General features: G+C 38.9%; 1 protein-coding gene across 2 annotated transcripts in view; it reads right to left on the reverse strand.

Annotated features, from left to right (window-relative positions):
- CACNA2D3 (calcium voltage-gated channel auxiliary subunit alpha2delta 3) overlaps nucleotides 1-19,368 on the reverse strand; it is a 396,842-nt gene extending 377,474 nt beyond the window's left edge. The window contains exons 1-2 of one of the 2 annotated variants that reach the window (XM_058422243.1): nucleotides 18,544-19,368; nucleotides 17,846-17,927 (exon numbers count right to left, since the gene is read on the reverse strand). In XM_058422243.1, coding sequence (XP_058278226.1) covers nucleotides 17,846-17,927; nucleotides 18,544-18,662 — 201 coding nt within the window. In that variant the 5' untranslated portion in view covers nucleotides 18,663-19,368. The remainder of the gene's footprint in view (nucleotides 1-17,845; nucleotides 17,928-18,543) is intronic. The other variant, XM_058422242.1, reaches the window with a different exon arrangement.
- Nucleotides 19,369-20,202: the final 834 nt, after the last annotated feature.

Raw genomic sequence — 20,202 nt, forward strand, 5'->3', positions numbered from 1 at the left:
ATAACAGTGTAACAGGTAACATTTCCTTGGTACACCTTGCCTCACAGCAGAGTGTCAGGGGATTAAAACGCTTCTCCTGACTTGATGAATTAAAGCACCCATAGCACATGAAAGGAGATGGAACTGGAAAATCCCCACGTTAGGCTGAGCACTTCTGAGGAAAGAAGCTTCCAAAGAGTCAAAGCTTAACTGAATATCCTCAAGGTGTTTTAATTATGCCAAGTGGCAGTAAATCCCAGAAAGATAAGAGAGTTTCAGGAGATTTGGATGGGTTCTTTTTTTTCTGTATTGACCAAGTTTATTGCATGAAATGGGACAATAATTTTTTTAAGAAAGTATATATCACAGATACAAAATGTTTAGGTAACTGCAGGAATACTGAAGGGATTATTTTTAAGATAGATCACCTAAAAATTCTGGCTTGCACGTGGCACTGGTTAAAGAGAACCTTCTGAAGGGTGGAATCATTTGCCTGAAAACTTGCATCCTTTTATTTGGAAGAGTAGGAAAATTATCCTCAGCAACCAAAACAGATTAATAAAGTGGTAGAAAATGAAATACTGATCAGTCTGTATAATACAATATTTTGCCTGCTTTCAACTCTTCTAGTTTGCTTGTTAACGATCTATTGTTTATTATTCCAACCAGATGCGAAAGGCTCAGCAGAGAAACACATAAGAGACTGGAACCTGAATACAGGAACTTTTCAGGCAGCTCACCCACAAAGAAGCAGGACTGAAGAGGGGGTTAGCAGGGAGAGGTTTGTCATTAATTTGATTCCAGGTAGGAAGGGTATTAAAGTCCAGGTAAGGATCTGCTGATAGACAAAGTGTGGTCTGGACTGAGAGCTGTACCCCAAAGATTCCTTGCTGGGACTCTTAGCCAGTACAGCTAAGATTCCTGGTGTGACTTAATACCCTCTGGCACTTCTGCAGTTTATCTTTTACTATCAGCCAGCTGTTTACAAGAGGAATGCATTTATCTTTGGTGAGAGGAAAAAAAAAAAAAAGGACTGAACTCTGCCTAGACCATGGGATAAACACCTACTGTTGTCTCACAGTGCTGCCATTCCCAATTGCAGAACAGAAAATCTGAGGAAATGAGCACCCAAGCAACACTGACCTTCAGAAACACGTTTGTCTATGTGTCCAACACACGATAGCCAGCACACATCAAAAAATATGGGATACACCATTGAAAAAATCCCCCTTTAATAAAATTAAGATTAAAGTTTTAATCAATAATTACTTTCCTTTGAGCAGTTGTTTTATATTATGTTTCAAAAAACATTTGGAGCAAAGACTACTCAGAAGGCAGCTCAGCAGATTTGGGCACTCCATGGTCACCATGACACACCTGGCCCCACACCTGGCTCCCAGGTCAACCTACAAACTCCTTCATTTCCAGCTCTTCTCCACTATTTTCCCTCTGATGTCAGCTACACACCCAACCTTAGTAATAAGATGATTCCACAAGCCAAGTTTGCTCATCAACCATTTTCTGCTTAATTTTGAATTTATTTAACCACAACAAAGGGAGAGCTTTTATACCTATACCACATCCTCCCCCAAAATATACTAGTAATTGTTTCCAGGATTTAGATTTTTTTAGTGCTCTTTATTCCTGAACACCTGACATAGCAGGAGCTCTGGGCTGTGCAGTTCCCTGGAGAGTAGCCAAGCTCTACTGAAATACCACTTCTACATGGGACTGGAAGTGTGTGGTTTAAGTACCAAATCACTACTTTGTTCAACAGCTTAAAAAACTTCAGGTAAAAACAAAAATAAACCTCAAACAAAACAAAACAAAAAAAAAAACCACACAACACACCAAAAACAAGTAAAGCTAAGATGTCATTCACAGCATGCTGTGGACAAATCAGATGTCCTTGGGGGCATTGCTTATTTTTTAACTCTCATTCTTTCTAATTTTCATTTACAAAGATGCAATAACTTTATGGTAAGGAAGTTGTGATGGATACTTGTATACAGAAAGGATTTGTTTCTTTAAAAGGTCAAGGTCAAGAAATAATCCAGACAGTATATAACCAAAAAAAAAAAAAAAAAAAAAAAAAACAAACCAAAACCAGCAATTAAATCCTGCTCTTAGAACATCAGACAAGAGATTGGCTTGTTAGGACAATGAAAAATGGCATCCAACTTCACCTACTGTCTTCCTCCTTTACCTCTCTAGTTCATAACAGACAACTGTTAATACTTATGTAGCACAAGAAAGTCAATCTCTGTTCACAATTTCTCCACATTTCAGAAAACCAGAGTGAGGAAGGGTTTTTTCATGCCTGGACAAACACCACCTGCAATACAACATCTTGCTGCAGTGCTTGGGTATTTTTATCTCTGCACAGGTAGAACAATCCTTGAATGTATAATGAATACATAGTGGGGGGGAATCTGTACAGGTGGTTTTTTTTCTTATCAGCCTTTTTCTAGTTCTCCTGGATAACTGTGTTATAAAACATAAAGTTTACCCTGTAAACCTTCTCCAGACTTGGAATCATATCACACTTCTACTATATGATTTTTAAGGACTATTTAGACAGGGTAAACAAAGAATAGACAACACTGTACATAACACATTAGTGATGAATTTCACCATCTCAGACAATAAGGTGTATTCAAATGGCTCTATTTTTTTTTTTACCAAACCTCATGATGCTTCATACAGCTACATAATAAAGTCAAATGTTATTCAAGTTTTTCTGAGCTTTTGGGGAGTTTTGGTTTTTAAGGATAGCATGACTGTGTATATACATATAGAACACATCTAGCAAAATCTATCAATAGCAATGAGAGAAAAGTTACGATGGAACAGGAATTTTAAACATGCAATCAAAAAAGAGCCATAAAGCTACACAAATGCTTTTTTTTACCCCTTTCTAGTACAGTATTTAGCCTGCAGTTGTAAAATCCTGTAAAACCGCATCGCTCTCTTCAAATGAAGGTGATTGCCATTAAAAAAAAAGCCAACTAGATCAGTTCCTTTCTGCAGCTAAAGCAAATCATGACCTTGAGCTGTTTCATGCACAATGAACAAGTAGAGAATAATTTGCACTTTCCAGATGAAATAATGTACAACCAAGAAGTTCTAGACTAAATGCAGTCAACACCAAGGGGCATTTAGGAGGCTGAATGACACTGGCAGAGACAGAGATGTCCACGTTAACAGGCGATACGGCAAAAGGAAACAGCCTCAAGCTGCACCAAGGGAGGTTTAGATTAGGTAATTAGGAAAAATTTTGTTACTAAAAGGGTGGCAAAGCATTAGCACAAGGATGCCCAGGGAAGCGGTGGCGTCACCACCCCCAGAGGGATTTTATGTACATCAAGGTTAACTTTTATATTCTTCTATAGATAGCTATTGGGGTTATTTCCAAGAGCTGAGAGGGTACTAACAGTTTAATTGTATGTATCTGAATATTAAAAAAAATTAAGTTATACACAGGAGTAAATCTGAAAACAGGATTAAATAAATTGTATTATGAAAAAGCCAATTATTAAATAATATCAGAAGCCTGAAAGCAAGGACTTGTGGGGGGGAGGAAATTAAAAAGAAAGGAGAACAGAACTAAATGCTTAAGGCAAAAGATATGTTGTGTATCAAACCACTCATTAAAAGGGGTAAAAAAGCAATTCTTTCTATGTGACAGAAGGACAGAGAAGAGTTGGTGCCACAGAAGGATTCCCAGCTCCTATGGGAGGCAATGAACAGAAGAATTAAGGAGTGCATATTTTGAGATCAGTAGGTGAGAGAATCTCATTTTATTGTTCCCTACAAGAAATGGGATTCTATTCCAGTCACTTTTTTTTTAGGCAATTAAACCAGGAAAACAAAAGCCATCTTTCAATTCTAACCTCCTACCCACCAAGGAGAAAAAGACAAAATCAGCAAACTACAATGTTTTGCAGTGAAATAAATTACAGCTTGACTTAATGAGAAGCCATCAAGAAGATTTATAATTACTCTTCATATTTAAACCATAACATTTTTCTAGTCTGAAGAACATTGCCCCCTCAAACATTCTCTACCTCTTTTCCAAGAGAATAGTTTCATCACAGATAACAGTCTCATTGTTGCATATGACTATTGTGACTATAAAAGAAAAATACCAGATTGAAGATCCAATCCTTTCATAATTTATACAAAATTTGGTATTCCAAGAACTGGTTTAAAAGCTTGCAAGGCAGCATAGACTCACAGTCTTATACATCCTAGATATATGTGGGAAGTTTTTTTCTGCTTTAACTACCTGCCAGTCAACAGCAATTCTTTTCTTCTTCATATCGTTTCTCATCAGCAATTGATTTTAGCCCTAGACCCTCAACAGCGAATCTGCTATTCTTTGGCAATAATTGAGACAATTCAGACGAGAACTTCTCATTAAAAGCAACCCAAAAACGACCCTGCTTCAGGCACAAGACTGCTGCAGAGGTGCCACTGACATCAAGAGAAGTGACTCTGTCTGCATTGGCCTCAATCAACCCTGAACGGTCTTGCATTCAAATGTTACGGTAATCAGTTTACCTCCAAATGGGACTGAGATGATAATATTAATCCTGCACACACCTTGTTTTCATTCAAGCCTTGGGAAACAGGTGCTAAAAATGCCATATAGATTGTTATTCTTTTTTTGACAGCATCGCTATATATGCAAAGTTACAGATAATTGGCCTGTTCAGTCAAAGGGATCAATAATTCATCCATAACTACTCCTGATATTTGACCCCATTTTATTAAAAAGCCCACCCAACTTACAAAACAAAGGATCCCAAACCTTTCAGAATACACCCCACAGAAGCAAGCTTTGCACAGAATTGCCATCAAAACGTTTTTAAACTGCAGACAGAAAGGAGGACTTTCCACATCTTTATACACATGGAAGAAGACATTTTAGAACAGAATTGCATAAGGTTAATCACTAGGTCAGGGGAAAATTCGAACTGCAGGTTTTTTGAAGGCTTTGAAAGCAGGAGTATTATTTAATTCAGCTTAATGGCTGCACTAGACGATGAACGTATCGACATTTCAGCCAAGATCACCTCTGAAAGAATCATCTCTGCCGACCTACAGGTTAAATAATGTCAAAAAGTTTGCTGTGAGTAAAGTCCAAGCAATGCAAGCCATAATACAGTCTCAGCCTGGACTTCGCCTTTTCAGTCACATCAGAAAAACCTAGGCTTTTACTGGACTGTGGAGGGGAAGGTACCCAACAGGCAGAGAGGATTTGTGTGAAGAATGGGAATTCTCTACTTTTCAAGACATTATTATTTAGGTTGTGCATTTTACTGAAGATTCCTGAGAAGAGCTGAGTTAGCAGCTGGTTTTGTCTGACAAATTTTGTTCAGAATAATTAGAGCTTCCAGTAATTCGACTCCTGTATATTTATAAACTGAGATAAACAAGCAGCATGCAATCCAGATAAATATGGTCTACACAAATAATACTATACACTAAGGTTTGAATTATTCCAACACACAAGTAGAGGTCCCAGTCCCTCATATAATGCTGTCCTCTGCCATCCTTTTTCAGACAAAATTCCCTAGACATCTTGCAATCTTGAGGAAATTCTACTGAACAAATGTATATCTACATTAATAACATGCTTAAGGTGGACTGGACAGGAGCAGTGCCAATTTTTAAAGGTAGCTGAACTATATTCCTGTTACACTGGGGTTGTACAGAATAAAAGACTTTGGCAAAGCAATCTACATTTTTTTAAAATGCTTAAGCGTTCCAATTTTAAGCATCTGAGAAGCAAAATACAAAAGTCAGAATTACGTCATTACGAAATCCAGTTTAATTTCAGATGCTTTTCCTGACTTGAAATTTACATTTCTTAGCATATAATTTCTTCTTATTTTTAGTTCTTGGTTGAAGTTTTAAGTCATGTGGTACTCACGCACTCAAACTAGGCTTGACCTTCTATGATTGATATACTTTTAATACGTTATTTATTTAATGGATTTGCAAAAAATCACTAGAATACAGATATTGCCTGCATTTCATACAAAAATATTTCTTCTCCAATTGTTTTAAAATACAGGGAAAAAACATTCTTCAGTCGTTGTGCTTCTTTGCTCCCAATGTGTTCTATTCCTGTTCATTTCGCTACCTTTACGTGTCCCTGTTCTCACCTTTAGCTGGTTTTTGAGCCTGCTGTAGCTTCCTGATGCTGACTCCTTTCTGCAAAACCTGCTTCCCACTCCATGACAAAGTTTCCCTTTGGTTTTGGAGGGAATTCTGTCCCTCTTGCCCTCTGCACTTGCCATCCAAGGCACAAAGTATATTGTCTGTGACTGGGGAAATAACCACCCTCTCTTTCCAATGACATTCACAATGTATAAAGTGCACTAATAGATCCTAATACATTTATTTTTCCTTTTAAGGGTTCATGCATCATAATTTAATGAAAAGACTTTAAGAAAAACAGCTGTATTTGCAAAACCTTTTCACATTCTTAGGTATAAAAGTATTACTAAGCTATTACTCATTTTATTTCTGCATCGTTTTCTCAGGTGACCAGATCCTTACTGCAGCATTATGATTGCAGCTGGTAAAGGAACAGAAAAATTACATTAATGGCAAAAATTTCCCAAGGAAAAATGTAATGGCTGTAAACAAGTGTGAGTAAAGAAAAGGACATAGTGGCAAAAAACACATGAAAATAAATTTCTATGGTAATTGAAATGCAGACAGAAATAATCAGACACTCATAAAATGATAAATAAAATTGCTCAATTCCCAATTTAGCTGCATTTAACAATTGTGAATTTGATTCCAATGAGTGTCTTGGCTGAATCATACTTGAACCAGAATAGGTTAGAAAAAGTCTGAAGGATCTAGACAGGGAGAAGTAGTGCAGAACTGTAGTTATGGGGAAAATGGATAAAAAGAGAGAAATACCAGCACGGAAAAAATTATAAGGAAAGAAGAAAAGGTTTGCAAATTTGCAAATTACTTTCTGATATCAGCGGAGCATATCACCTTGCATTCAAAGCACAGCAGGGATTCATCCTCTAACAAAAAAGGGTTCAATCCCATTTGCCAGTGCAATGCCATATGGAGATTTATTGCCAGTTACAGACACCAAATACCAACAACAGGAATAAGTGAGGTTTTTTTTCAATTTTGTAGCTATTCAAGACAGTTACAGGAAACCATTTATTTTTCAGTAGTGCAAGAAATTATATTTAGTGTGTTAAAATTAATGCCTTGTAGCTCTCAGAGCTGATCCATTCCATTCTGCTTCCCTCTGTTTCCATATCCATATGCTAAGGGTGTTCTTCACCAGCCAATTCTCTCTATATGCTAAACTCTGTAATGAAGCATTGCCCCTAATTCTAATCTCAAAGTTTTAAAATTTAAGGGGAAAGAAAGTATTACTAGGCCCATATTACACAGAAAAATAGGAAAAGACACCTCCAGCTGGGGAGAGGGGGGAGTTTTGCTTGCAGTTTTAAGTTCTAATTTAAGGTTTCCGGCACTCTCCATGAAATCCTACCACCACTACGTGCACCAGATTTGTCAGTGTCATTACAGGTTAAATTACCATTGTGCTTAAGGACTGCACCGAGCTTTGGCCACCAGGATCACAGGACTTAAGAAAACCATCAAGAAATGGTTATCACAGCCCCAGAATAAAAGCCAGATATATCTATACATAGAAAATTAGAGCTGACCAACAGAAATTCTCCAGTTTTCTTTCATTCCTACTCTTCTCCCTCACAAAGGTTTCATGGGGGATGCCAAAATTTATCCCCACTTTTACTGTAAAACTGCATTGCAGTTCGCAGTGACTGCATTCTTGAAATGTGAAGTGAGCACCCAGATTTTTTTTCTGTTTCATGCCATCTATAACATCTTTCATGTACTTTGATGAAGAAACGGCAGAAAACATTATAAAAGGCACAATGTGCGTAGGGGGTAATAAATCTGCTGGATGCAGATAGTCAATGGCTGCAAGTCATAATCTCAATCTTTGCTCTTAGCCTCCTACCAGTTTTCATTATCAGTGAAAATTGCTATTAATGTAATATGATAGCATCATGTCCAAACAGCTCGGTATTCATCCATTTCGCACAGCTGTCAGAAGATGATAGACATTTAGCTGCAAGGTAAAGCCAAAGTTTAAATGTTCCTGCTTTTTGTCTCTGAAGCTTTGTTACTTTAGAAGATAATTATCTAATTTTATGACCAATGATGTGTTCCAGACACATCAAATTTTAACATCCATAGTATGTAGATTTGTGTGTGTGTGCGTTTTTAGAGTTAACAATTTTAGATAGCTTGACACAAAATCTTCAAAGTATATTGAATAGCCAAGTATTGAAATGGGACCTGGAGGAACAATAACACTGCATGCTGGGGCCCTGACCAGAGTTTTCATAATCATGCATTCCAAACAGCATTTTCACTGTGCTGTTACCTAACAGGCTAGAGATATTGTGACTGCATAATTTTGAATCCCACTTCTAGGAAAGCAAGTTAAATCCTTGTTTGTGCATAAAAGCACAAAGAAATCCCTTGACAGCTACTGTAGAGTAAAGTAAAAATAGGCAACAAAACATAAAACCCTTTGCCAGCTGACAGACTTTTTCTGTACAACACTAAGTTCACTTAAGATACTGGGGAGGGGGGGGGGGAAGATGGTAAAAGAAATGGCTAATAATGCAACTGGGAGCTAAATGGCTTGTCTTAGCCCTAGATTAGAAAATAAATTCCTGTGTTACCACGACAAATTAAAAAGTCTTCTCCTATTCATGCAATCAGCTAAGCGAAAATTACTCTTGCGACTTCATAATTATGAGAATGGTTACATATTCCTATTGTGAGTGGTAAAAAGCCCACCTGAATATCAAACAGCAGAGAGCTCAGTTTAAGAGCCCATAAAGCTACTGAGAATTGTTTTAAAAATATTGGTTAGAAAAAGTGTTGAGACCTGATGAAACAACTAAAAAATTCCATGATGTTGTCTATGACTGAGGCCTCAGGGATGCTTGGCATGACAACGTGCTGTGCCTTTCCATGCCTTCCAGGAGATTATCAAGATGATGAACCAACAATATTTAGAGAGTTGGAAGTGACACTCAGCAATTAAATCAAAATGGAAATTCCAGCTCAAGTATATTCTTGCCCAGATTATAGACAAGCATCGGAACCAAAGGGACTGTGCTACTGCTGTCCTTGAGTCTGATCTTCAAAGCCCTCAAAGACCCAAGAAATCTGCACTGATTTTAGCTTTGGCCCCGCTTTGAACAGGAATCTGAGTTAAAAGACCTTCTAAATCCCGTTCCAGAATTAACTATTCCATTAGTCCAGAAATAACAAAAAGCAGAGTTCCACAGTGGAAGACAAGAAGACTTTGTGTAGAAGGGATTATAAGTGTTGGTTTCCAGAACCAGTTTTGTGGACTCATTCGTGCCAAACACAAATGTCTCAGTTCTTAGAGTATAATTAGAATTTCTTAATTCAGTAGCACTATATTCAGAACAACATAAAACAAAAGAAATCTACTCAACTTGCCCACTGCAGAGGAATGGTATCAACAGGATATATCATCTGCCACCTGCACAAAATTCAGGGAAGCCTGTCAAAACCATGTTTTGAGAGCACCAAGGAAAATGTTTTATGATGCTATTAGAAGCTCTTCCACCCTTTCCTAAAAACTAAGTGGAACACTTCAAGAAAATGACTGTCAGTCAGTAATATGAGAAACTTTACTAGCCAACAATCCACAGGATCCACGCACTAAACCCTGATATTCTGAATTAATTATACGCACAAAGTTCTTACTTTTTATCTCCAGTCTTATGACGCAGACTAGACCACCTTACAATTTGGTTTATTAATGGACCTAAGAACAATTTTTCCTTCATCTTTTATTACTTCCTTAACTTTGGCACACTAAAATTTCAATCCAGAAGAACAAATAGAAATAACTATCTCTAAGTGCCTCCTGTACTATAAAATCATTTATGCAAAACTTTTGGCATCAGGCTCAGAAGAAAACATTTCTTTCTAGAAAATATGCCTATTTAAAATCAGATACGAAAGATAAATAAAGTGGTTCAGAAAGAGATAGGGAGAGAAACAAAGACAACAATAAAATGTGTCATGGAAAGTCAAAGCAAAAACACACGAGCAGAAGCAGGTACTTTGACTAAGAAAACACCTAAGATTCTATAAATCTTTTTTATCACCTCAGCGAAATGCATTGGTTTAACTGCTTATAGTTCTTTCAGGAATCTTGACAGACAGAAGATATGATTAGAAGGAATCACTTGTCAAACTCTTTTGATGAGGAATCCCTACAAGAACCCATACACTTTGAAGATTCCATCCAATCAACCAAGCAGGCTCTGCCTAAAGAGGCAAAACTTCAGTGCAAGCAATGCTTCTGGAAAATTCCTCTCAAGAATAACAGTGAATAACAAACTCTAACAAGTATCAATTGTTGATAACAAAGCACGAGAAATTGTGACAGGTTTATAAAAAAATCAACCAGGAGTTTACATCTGATCATTTCCTTCTTTCTCATTGGGACATCCCAGGGTCTCACAAGCCCCACTGAAGTTCCATCATGTACTTCATAGCTGCATCTAACACACAGAACACATTGGAGCACCTTGAAACCTCACCCTGCTGATACATTTTCATGTGGTTGTCAGACCTGATGACCAACAAGAGATGAGCTGAGCAGTCGAAATCTTTTTCCAACAAGTTTAGTCTATTATAGCTAACATATTTGTTCCTCTATAGTAAAATATATTTTATAAAGATCATTTGTTTGTGTGCTTAAAAGGGGAGGGGAAAACCAGCAAGTCTTCATCCAGTCTGGCTACCTGTCTTTGCTGTACAGCAGTGACTACTGTGTTTATAACCTGGTTCTGCTCTGAAAATGAAGGACACCCCAACCATGCTTTAAGGAGACACAGACACAAAGATTAATAGTGCATAGATAGAAATCAAAGAAGAAATACAATTACTGTTATTGATAAGAGTCCAAAATAAAGGATGTAGCTCATCTTCCTAACATAAGGCAGTTTACAAAGTCCACAGAAACCTATTCTGAACAGCCGACCTGCAAGAGTTGGACACTATTCTAGGGTTTTCTCTCAGTTAAAAGAAACAAATAAATAAATAGATAGAAGCAAAAAATTAATTATTTTGTTTAAAGACTGGTTCTTGTACATCTACCATGGATATGGAGAACAAATTTTTATTGCCCTCTTTTTGATATGTTGGATGCAGATTCTGTACACCCCCATGTGAAGGGGTGTCTTGAGCACTCACACTCCCCTCATGTCTTATATTGTTTTCTTTAAAACCAGTGTACTGGCTATCATTTAATACATGGGTAACTTCACCTGGAAAGTCCTGGGAGACCTGAGGACAGGATATTTTCAATAATTATGTGTCTCTGGAACTCATCACTTTTGGAAAAGTTACCCAGACCCTTACCAGCTTCTTTCCAGCTATGATTTTGAGTGTTTTTGCAAAGGCTTCCTTTTAAAACAAAAATCTTGCCTTCATTTGATCATACAATCTAAGAAAGTACTTCAGCTTTACACAAACTAACTTGGTAGATGCGAAACGGGACCATAAAACCATTCATATAATTTTGCAAAAAAGCATTATATGTAAAAAAAAAAATCAAAATGGAACATCACAAGAGCTACATATTAATTGTTGCATTTCATTAAAACCTGTCAGTGAAATTTCTACAGAAACTAAAATACCATCTACCCTATCAATACATAATTTGTGTTGTAAAGTGCGTTAGCACTTATTATCAGCAACAAAAAACTGTCCCCTACAGAACAGTAATGACATTTGAAAGTGTGGAGTATTGATTAGCAGTTACTTAAGAGTGAATCACCACTACAATACAGCATCTATTCATGCTCTACATACCTTCAGTGTCAAGACAATTTGCATGGAGAGCAGCTCCTTTAACCTTGAAACGTAAGCATTTTCCAACGCAGGATGTGAAAACAAACAACCATAAATGCATTAAAAGCAAGGGAATTAGCATTCTCTCCCTTTCAAGATCTGAGGTTTTCCAGTTGGATTGTCTGCTCAATAATTTCCATATTAAAAGACATTACGGAAAGTGTAATGCACGTATCATGAACTTACTAAAGCCATCTCATATTCCTCTTACATACTAACAAGAGAGCTTTTTTGCTTTCAGTAATACGAGTAAGAGGATCACAATCTGCTTGCAAAACCCAGAAAGACACAGAACATCCTGCAAAATACAGAGTGCTGAAGGAAGCAAAACTTGAATTCAGCATGGCTTTCCTTTTAGACCAAGTGAAATCTAAAACATGATGTTTGATATTCAACCTGATTTTGCTACATTTTAAAACCATTACCAACACCAAAATAATTATTACCCCTGCCATAACATTCAAACAGGAGAGGACAGTACAAATCATAGATCATTCAAGGTGCAGTTCTAACCTCACAGAAGAGAAATTTTTCCAATACCTCCAGAAAAGGCAGAACTTTATTACAAAAAAAAAAAAAAGAAGACCAAGGGGTTTGGGTTTTTTTTGTTGTGGAGAAAGAGAGAACAAAGTATCCAAAGTTTGATAAAACTAATCCTTTCCTCTACAGATCAACATACCACCTGAAAATCAGCATGGAACCCACCAGGATTTCCCCACCAAATACATCAGTAGCATAACAATGCGTTTGATTTTTTTATTCTTGAACTAAGTTAAAATAGCTCTCCAGAAGATTTTATGTCTGCAGATAACATTAAATACTTCAAAGCACGCTGAAATGTTCTGTACCTAGTTTGGCAGGGAGAACAATCTTGCCATTCATGCAGCCCAAAGATGTGTAGGAATTAAAGGGGATGGAGATTCAAGCTCTGCAAGTTCCAAAACATTGTTTGCATTAATCATCAGAACTACACTGGTTTAAGATTCTCAGATGTATGTTTCTTTTATTTTCTAAGGTTTGATTTTAAGTCAGTGCTAGGAGATGCGTTTTGCATAAACCAGAATTCAGGAGTCCAAATTACAATGAATTAACTCTGAATACAGTTTTTGGCAAGCTCTACACCGTTTACTTGGCTGATGGGGTTTTGAATTTGGGCTTTGGGGTAGGTGTCAGGTTTGCTTGGTGGGGAGAAGGGGGTTGGTGCTGTTGGTTTGGTATTTTTGCAGGGGTGGTGGTATTTCCTTTGATGGTGTTTTTTTTGTATTTTTATTTACAGCCATATGTCCACAGATTTTACTGATAATTTTCCCTATTTTTGATTTTTAAAAAATATTGGTTTTGTTGCTTTGGAATTGCTCAGCTGGCAAAAGTTTAAATTGCTACCCAAAAAGTTGGTCCATGCTTTTCCTTTAACCTGCATGTCTCTGTCCTACTTGACCCTTCCTTCAAAGCAGTAGTTTCAGCGTTTTGAGCAAAGAAACAGCCTACAAAAACCAAAACCAACATAAGGTTGAACAAAAGAAAGGCAATTAACGTCAAGATGATTGCACTAAACTTGCCTAAGAATTTAAGTCACTATCACACAATTTAAACTAAAGATAGATGTAACTGTATGAATCAGATCCACCAGCTGAATGCTAATTGATCCAAATCACCCCGTTATATTAATTTTGCACTGACATTTCCACGGTTGCAACAAACTACCGAGATGCAGCACCCCATCCTAGTCAGGGAGATTAAATGAAATTCTGCATCTTTAAAAACCAGAATGCTCTCCTGACTAAAAAAAAAAAAAAAAAAACCTGCTCTGAGAAAACAATGATTTGAGAAGTCTCAACACAATGAAGGATTTGTTGAAAGGATGCAGACTCCATCCTGCTTCAGACCAAGGCAGGCAGTGCTTACATAACACTGAGGGCTCCAGCAGAAAACTTACATAAGAAAAAAAACTGAGGGAGCCTAAAACAAGCTTCTCATCAGGAACAAACCCTTGTGGAAGGACCAAGAAATTAAGGGTATTTTCACCTGGAAACCGTTCCTACATTTGCAATAAATAATATTGATCATTCTGGAGGAAATGAAGACTATTCAAAGCTCAGACTTTTTTTAGAGGTAGTCTCATCAAAAGGAGCCTGAGAAAGCATAGACCGTGCTGCGCTTTCTCACAGACACTGCACTGATTTAAGAGCTTTACTGTACAACAGCAGCATTCCCCAAAGCCTGTTTTCCAAAACTCCAATTGCAGCAACTGAAGTGAGTTTGTTCCTGCCACCCAACCCTTGCCTTGCATCCCGTATTTGAAGCCAGGCTTTGCCAGTGTACTCACATTCAGTACAGGACCCACTAAACACAGAGTGTTTACAAAAGAAAAAAAAAAAACCAAAATGTCAGGATTCAAATAAGGTAGATGTTTTTGACTGTCTAAGGAAAAAAAAAAAAACACAACGCCTAAGAGAGAATTAAAATTAATTCTTAGGCCCCAGTAGTATGTGCTAAGTAGGTGAAGAGTATGAACATCTCTACAGCATTAAGGAGCCTCTCCAAATCTATATGACAACAGTAAAAACTCCAGAAACCAGACAAATTAGGAATAATACAGTCCTGTTTGCTTCTGGATGTTTTTTTGTACACTTAATGGTGTTCCATCTCTTTGAAAGCAAGGAATTGAACACTTAAGTGCTAATTTTGCTTAAAACCTCATCATAATTTCTGAAATTACTTACTGAACTGTTATTTTCCAAGCAATTTGAAGCATCTGTATTTCATCTACAGTCAGTTTTTGGAAAAGTCATATATCCAAGATACTTCTAGGAGGTGTAACAAAATACTTGGATAAGATTATCATAATGACATAAAATAATGAAGCATTCAATTAAGACATGGGAAGCAATGGATTAAAAAAAAATACTTTCAAAAAGCAGCCAAAATATTCTTACACATCTTTTACACACTCAAGAAGACACCAGTGCTGGTCACACATTTGATGTTCACAGTACAGCAAGACCTTAAGAACTGCAGTAACTCCACCAATATTCACAACTGTAAACTGACCAAAAAAAATTCTGTACTGATTTCTCACTTGAATTAATTTGCTCAATGAAATTTTAGTGTGGGTCAAATGACTCAGTGCGCAAAACATTTGGGCAGTAGGGAACTGTCAATCACGCCTCGACTGTGAGCACATCCCCTTGAAAGCAGCACTCACTGTGAGTGCTGACAAAATGAATCAAGTAACCTTTACATTAATTTTTCATTTAGCAAGCCTGTATTAAGCTAAATGGCACTCCAAAGCAGTTGACAGTTGAGGAATCTATACTGTCCAGATCCATAATCATACACACATTTTATATCTTCACTTAAGGATGCTTAATTCATAATCCAGAGATGTGGGCTCCTCTGGTAATGTCAGAAGTCTCACTGCTTCTAAAAGTGGAATCTTGACTTTAAAATGACATGGATTCTGATCACCCAGAGCTCAGAGTGAATACCAAACATATTCTTGATGCCTGGCTAGTGGGGATGGGGAAAAAAAGGCATTTGTAACTTAGAGCCCTCCCATGCTATCACCTCCTTAACTGCTGTGACAACCTCTGCCACTGACTTTGAACGTTGAAAATACTTGCAGGTCTTGAAGTTTGATACATTTCTATTCACACGAGCTTAAAGAAGAAATATACCTCATAACAATACAAAAAAAGTACATGGTAAAGCCATCTGTCATCCAGACTCATTTGCCACAATCAATGCCAGGACATAGCAAGCTTAAATGGACGGAGACATTTTGGAATTCTAAATAAAAGCAAAAGCAACTGACATCTTATAAAAATACTGTATCAGAGGGAAGAAAAAAAGAAGAAAAACAATAGAGTATGTGCCAGAGGAATAAAAATGCTCTAAGTACCTGTCAAACCTGCATTTATCTTTTCTCTTTCATTAAATAATCAGACGTAATATAAGCAAGAAAGAAAAACAGAATAGCTTGGAAAGAACAAACACTGTCCACCTTCAAAAACCAGAGCACAGACTGGTTAGTGAAACAGAAAGGATGCTGATGAAAAGGTAAAATGAATAGCTTCCAATTACCTACAATTATAACCACCAATAGGAAGCAATCTTGCTACTTCAGAGGGAAAAAACGCATTACAGAAGAGATGACAGCAGCATCCACTACGAGGAAGAGGAGGAGGATTAAGGATCCCATACTGATCCTTTGAGGATTTTAGCATGATCAATGCACACAGTACATTCCGTGTTCTTCTAGCAAGTGTTGGGCTCAGCACTGGGGAGGTTTCATTGCTAAAGCCATTTTTGCGCAAAAATGGCCGCGCGTGGAACAGCTCCAAAGTTAAATAAAGATATTTGTTTGTAATGGCCCAATTAAAAAAAAAAATAAAATAAAGCTTTTTATTGATACTTGATTACAAACTAATCAAAACTGAAGGCTCCGTCTGCTTTATGAATTTAAGGTGCTCACAAAAAAGAGTGACAATGGAAGACTACACAGACTTCAAAGGCTGTGATCTGGAAGTATAATAAATATTGAGTGTCCAGATTTTCATAATAAAATGAAAGTTTGCCCAACATATTGAAGTGAAGGCACTGTTAAAGGCCTTGAAAGGCAGTAAGAGACCGCAAATATTTTTGTTTTTAATAGCTCTGTATTTTCGCTCAGTGAAATTCATGTTTTACAGCCCTGGGTATACAAATCTGAATAGACAAGCTACTAAAGAACTCATTTGTCTTTAGTAATTACTAAAGCCAGTTCCTTTCATTTTAAAGGACAGCACAAGCTTTTTATTTCAGCTGCTACACGTACTGTTATATAATTTCACACATATATAAGCCTTTTGAAATAAATGCTACAAGCTCAAGGAATAATTTCCTTCACAATCAGGCAACAGATAAAATTAGTATTACTCAGAACTAAAAATCATGTCTACAAAAAAAACCTGCAGAAATTTAATATATGGGTCGAATGTGTGTTTTTGATCAGTGAATGTCTCAATGTTTTTCCATTTACATATTGCATTTGGAGAATCACGTGTTAAATGCCCCAAAATAGCAGTCTCAATCTAACATATTCCTCTTAGTCTCTCAATTTTTTTGCAACTGTTGTAAAAATAAACGGTCCACAATAAAAAAGTTTACTATAGGTCGCATGTTTAAATTAAACAGCGTCCTTGATATATACCTAATACTCAAATCTGCTTTTTTATTACCCTCTACCCCAATTATGTAGACTTATACCAATTTCTCAAGTTTTTGCTATACTTCACTACCTTATTACCCAGCTGTGCAGCTGAGCAAGAAGATAACCACATTCATTCCTCTTATCTGTAATGATGTAATACATCTCAGCACTGGGTTGAGATGATTGGGGGAATAATGGCATTGTAAAAGCTGCAGAGATGACAAACAACAGTGCAGCCGCCTTCTCCTGATACAGTGCATTGTGTACATACCGCCCAGGCTGAAAATAATACAACGCGCACTAATTCTGCCCCTTGAACGAAGTTACCATTTTTCATAAGAAACAGCTGTTTCTGCACAGAAACATCCTCATCACAAAGGCAGCAACCAGGCTCAACACCCGCAACACCTGGGCTGAAGCCTAGGCTACAAGAAATAAGTGTTGGAGTTTACTTTCCAATGGAAAAAAAAAAAAGAGTCATCCAAACAGAAAAATATCAGGTTAAGCAAGAACTCTACAGATAGTGCAGTGCAATGCAAAGAGTCATCAGGGACTAGTATGCAATACAAAAATAGATCTTGGACAAAAGCACATACAGCACTGCTTTCCTGTTCATTTAAAAATTAAATCTGCCTCCATTTTCTCTGTTAAAACCTTCCTTATTACAACCGAAGAAATCCTTACCTTCTGTAGGAGCTGGGAACCTGAGTATTTGGCTGCAATAGATTTGATCTCTCCACCAAATGCTGAGGCCCAGAGCTTTACACTGTGAAGGAAAAAAAAAAGAAAGAGACAGGAAGAAATGTAATACACATGTCATAGCAAGCAACAGAGGCTGTAACAGCTTCAGCTGCACTCGGAAGGATCCGAGCAATTTCGCATTAGAGAGCTCACTGAGGATGCTAAGCACAGAAAAAGATCAGTGAAGCTGTACAAGTATAAGCTCAAACTAGACCCCGTGCTAAGGTAAGGCCTCTGGTATGGAACTACCAACCTGAAGCATTAAAATTTAAGGAATTAACTTGTACAGAAACATGCTTTGGTACAACATGACATATATCCGTTGAAAGGAAGGCAGCAGATGAAATGGCAAAACAGCTCTGAATGATAAATTCCCACATGAGAAAGAGTTAACAGCATCAATTTCAGTAAATACAAGCACTCAAAACTCAGTGGCCACATACTCCGCCAACACATGCTCCTACAATAAAATCAAAGTAGTGCCAAGCGCCTTGGAGACAGCCACTTTAAACACAGCTGACAGAGGAACAAAGGTGCCCTGGAACCGTCAAATATCTGCAATACAAAAACCAGGAGAACTTGAGAAGCCAAGTTCTCATCCTTGAACACGGTCCTGAGAGGAATAGCATGAAAGCACTTACACCGACAAGGGGATCTGCTGCTCCGATCCAACCACATCCACTAAGGCTGTGTTAAAAGCTGACCAGAAGAGAAAGAAAAAACCCCCAAAAGCCCGAAGAAGATTCAGGTTCTCTGGCATTGTGCCTCTCTGTGCCTGGAAAGGTTTAGGGAAATTCAAGTGAAGCTGAGTTCAGCAGCAGTGGGCTTTTGCTTTTAAAAGCTTCTTTTCCCCCACTCTTACCCCCTTCTACTGGAAGGGGACACCGGAACACTGGAAAAGAAAAATTCACAGCTCCATCCTCATTCCTCCAAAGGATGACCCTCTCTGTGTAATGGAAGGAGCGGACCAGAAGCGAAGCTCTAATGACTTGAAAACTACTGTGCCCCTGGTAACAGCGAAGCGTTTTCCAGCACCACTGCAGCCACTTGCATGTAGTTCTTTACAACTCCGCAGTCAGCAGCGTGCCGAAGTTACTTCGGTGACCTACTGCTGCTCCAAAGTGCCCTTAGCAGCAAGAAAGCAGACTATCGATTCCGACTGGGGAGAGGCTGTCTTCTTGCGATTACTGCTCACTTTGCAAACGGAAAGCTGCCTAGAGTTCTCCTTTCCCCCGCCGATAACCTCCAGCCTTCATCCCAGACCGAGCCAGTTCAGCGGAGCGGGAGCTGCAGCCTTTGAACGGGATAGCGCCGAGACACGGAGGCAGGCACAGGAGGAGCCGGACCGGAGGGAGGCGACGGCAAAAGCAGGGAAAAGTCTGGAGGAGCCGAAAGTGGAGTCGAGCCCTTCCAGGAAGGCGACAAGAGAGCGCTGCACATCGCCGGGGGCCGAGCCTGGGAGGGCTCGGCGGGGCTGGCAGGGGCGGGGGCGGGGGGGCCGCGCACACCCACCGGGGACGGAGCCCGGCACCTGCCGGTCACACAGCCCGGAGAGCCGGGGGCTGCTCGCAGCTCAGCGCCGGGCCGTGACCGGGGCATCCCGCCGCACCGGGCCGGCAGGGAGGGAGGAGAGCGGCGCTCCCTGCCCGGGGAGCATCGCCCGGCAGCGGCGGGCGGCTTCCCGGAGCGAGCCCCGGCCTCCGGTCAGACTCGAGCCGCGGGGAGCGCGTCCTTGCGCATCACAGCGCGTTCGCTGCCTCCCTCCCACGCCGGAGCGCCGCAGCAAGTCACTCCCCGAGAGCTCGGGACCGGCGAAGGCTCATGAATGGAGAGAAATGCAGCACAAGTAAATCAATGCGGGCTGACTCCAGCCCATGAATAAATTATTAATTTGCGCTCACAGAAGGATCCTCTCGATATAGCAAATGTAGGATGACAAGCTCCCTCCGCTGAGAGAGCGGCGTACGGAGCGGGAGGGATTGGTCCAGGTATTTTTGTTGTTGTAGCGATTTAAAACCTACCCCTCCCCTCCTCCTTTGGCTTTTATTCTTCTCCCTCTGCTTTTTTTCTCACCTTCTTCTCCGCTAAATGTGCGGAATTAAAATAGCAGCTGAACTTTAATGTAAACAAGTACGGCAAGACCATGATCTGAGCATGGGCTGAGTCATCCCTTGCATCCTACAGTAAAGCTCCAGTGTCCGCTCCAGGATTCCGGTTTCTTCCCTCAAAATATTCACTCCGCCTTTGTACACTGCTCTTAACATTTTCTGCCTTGATGCTCGAGGTGTAGTACCCGTATT

This window comes from Hirundo rustica, chromosome 12 (genome assembly GCF_015227805.2).
Source record: "Hirundo rustica isolate bHirRus1 chromosome 12, bHirRus1.pri.v3, whole genome shotgun sequence".
Classification (NCBI taxonomy): Eukaryota; Metazoa; Chordata; class Aves; order Passeriformes; family Hirundinidae; genus Hirundo; species Hirundo rustica.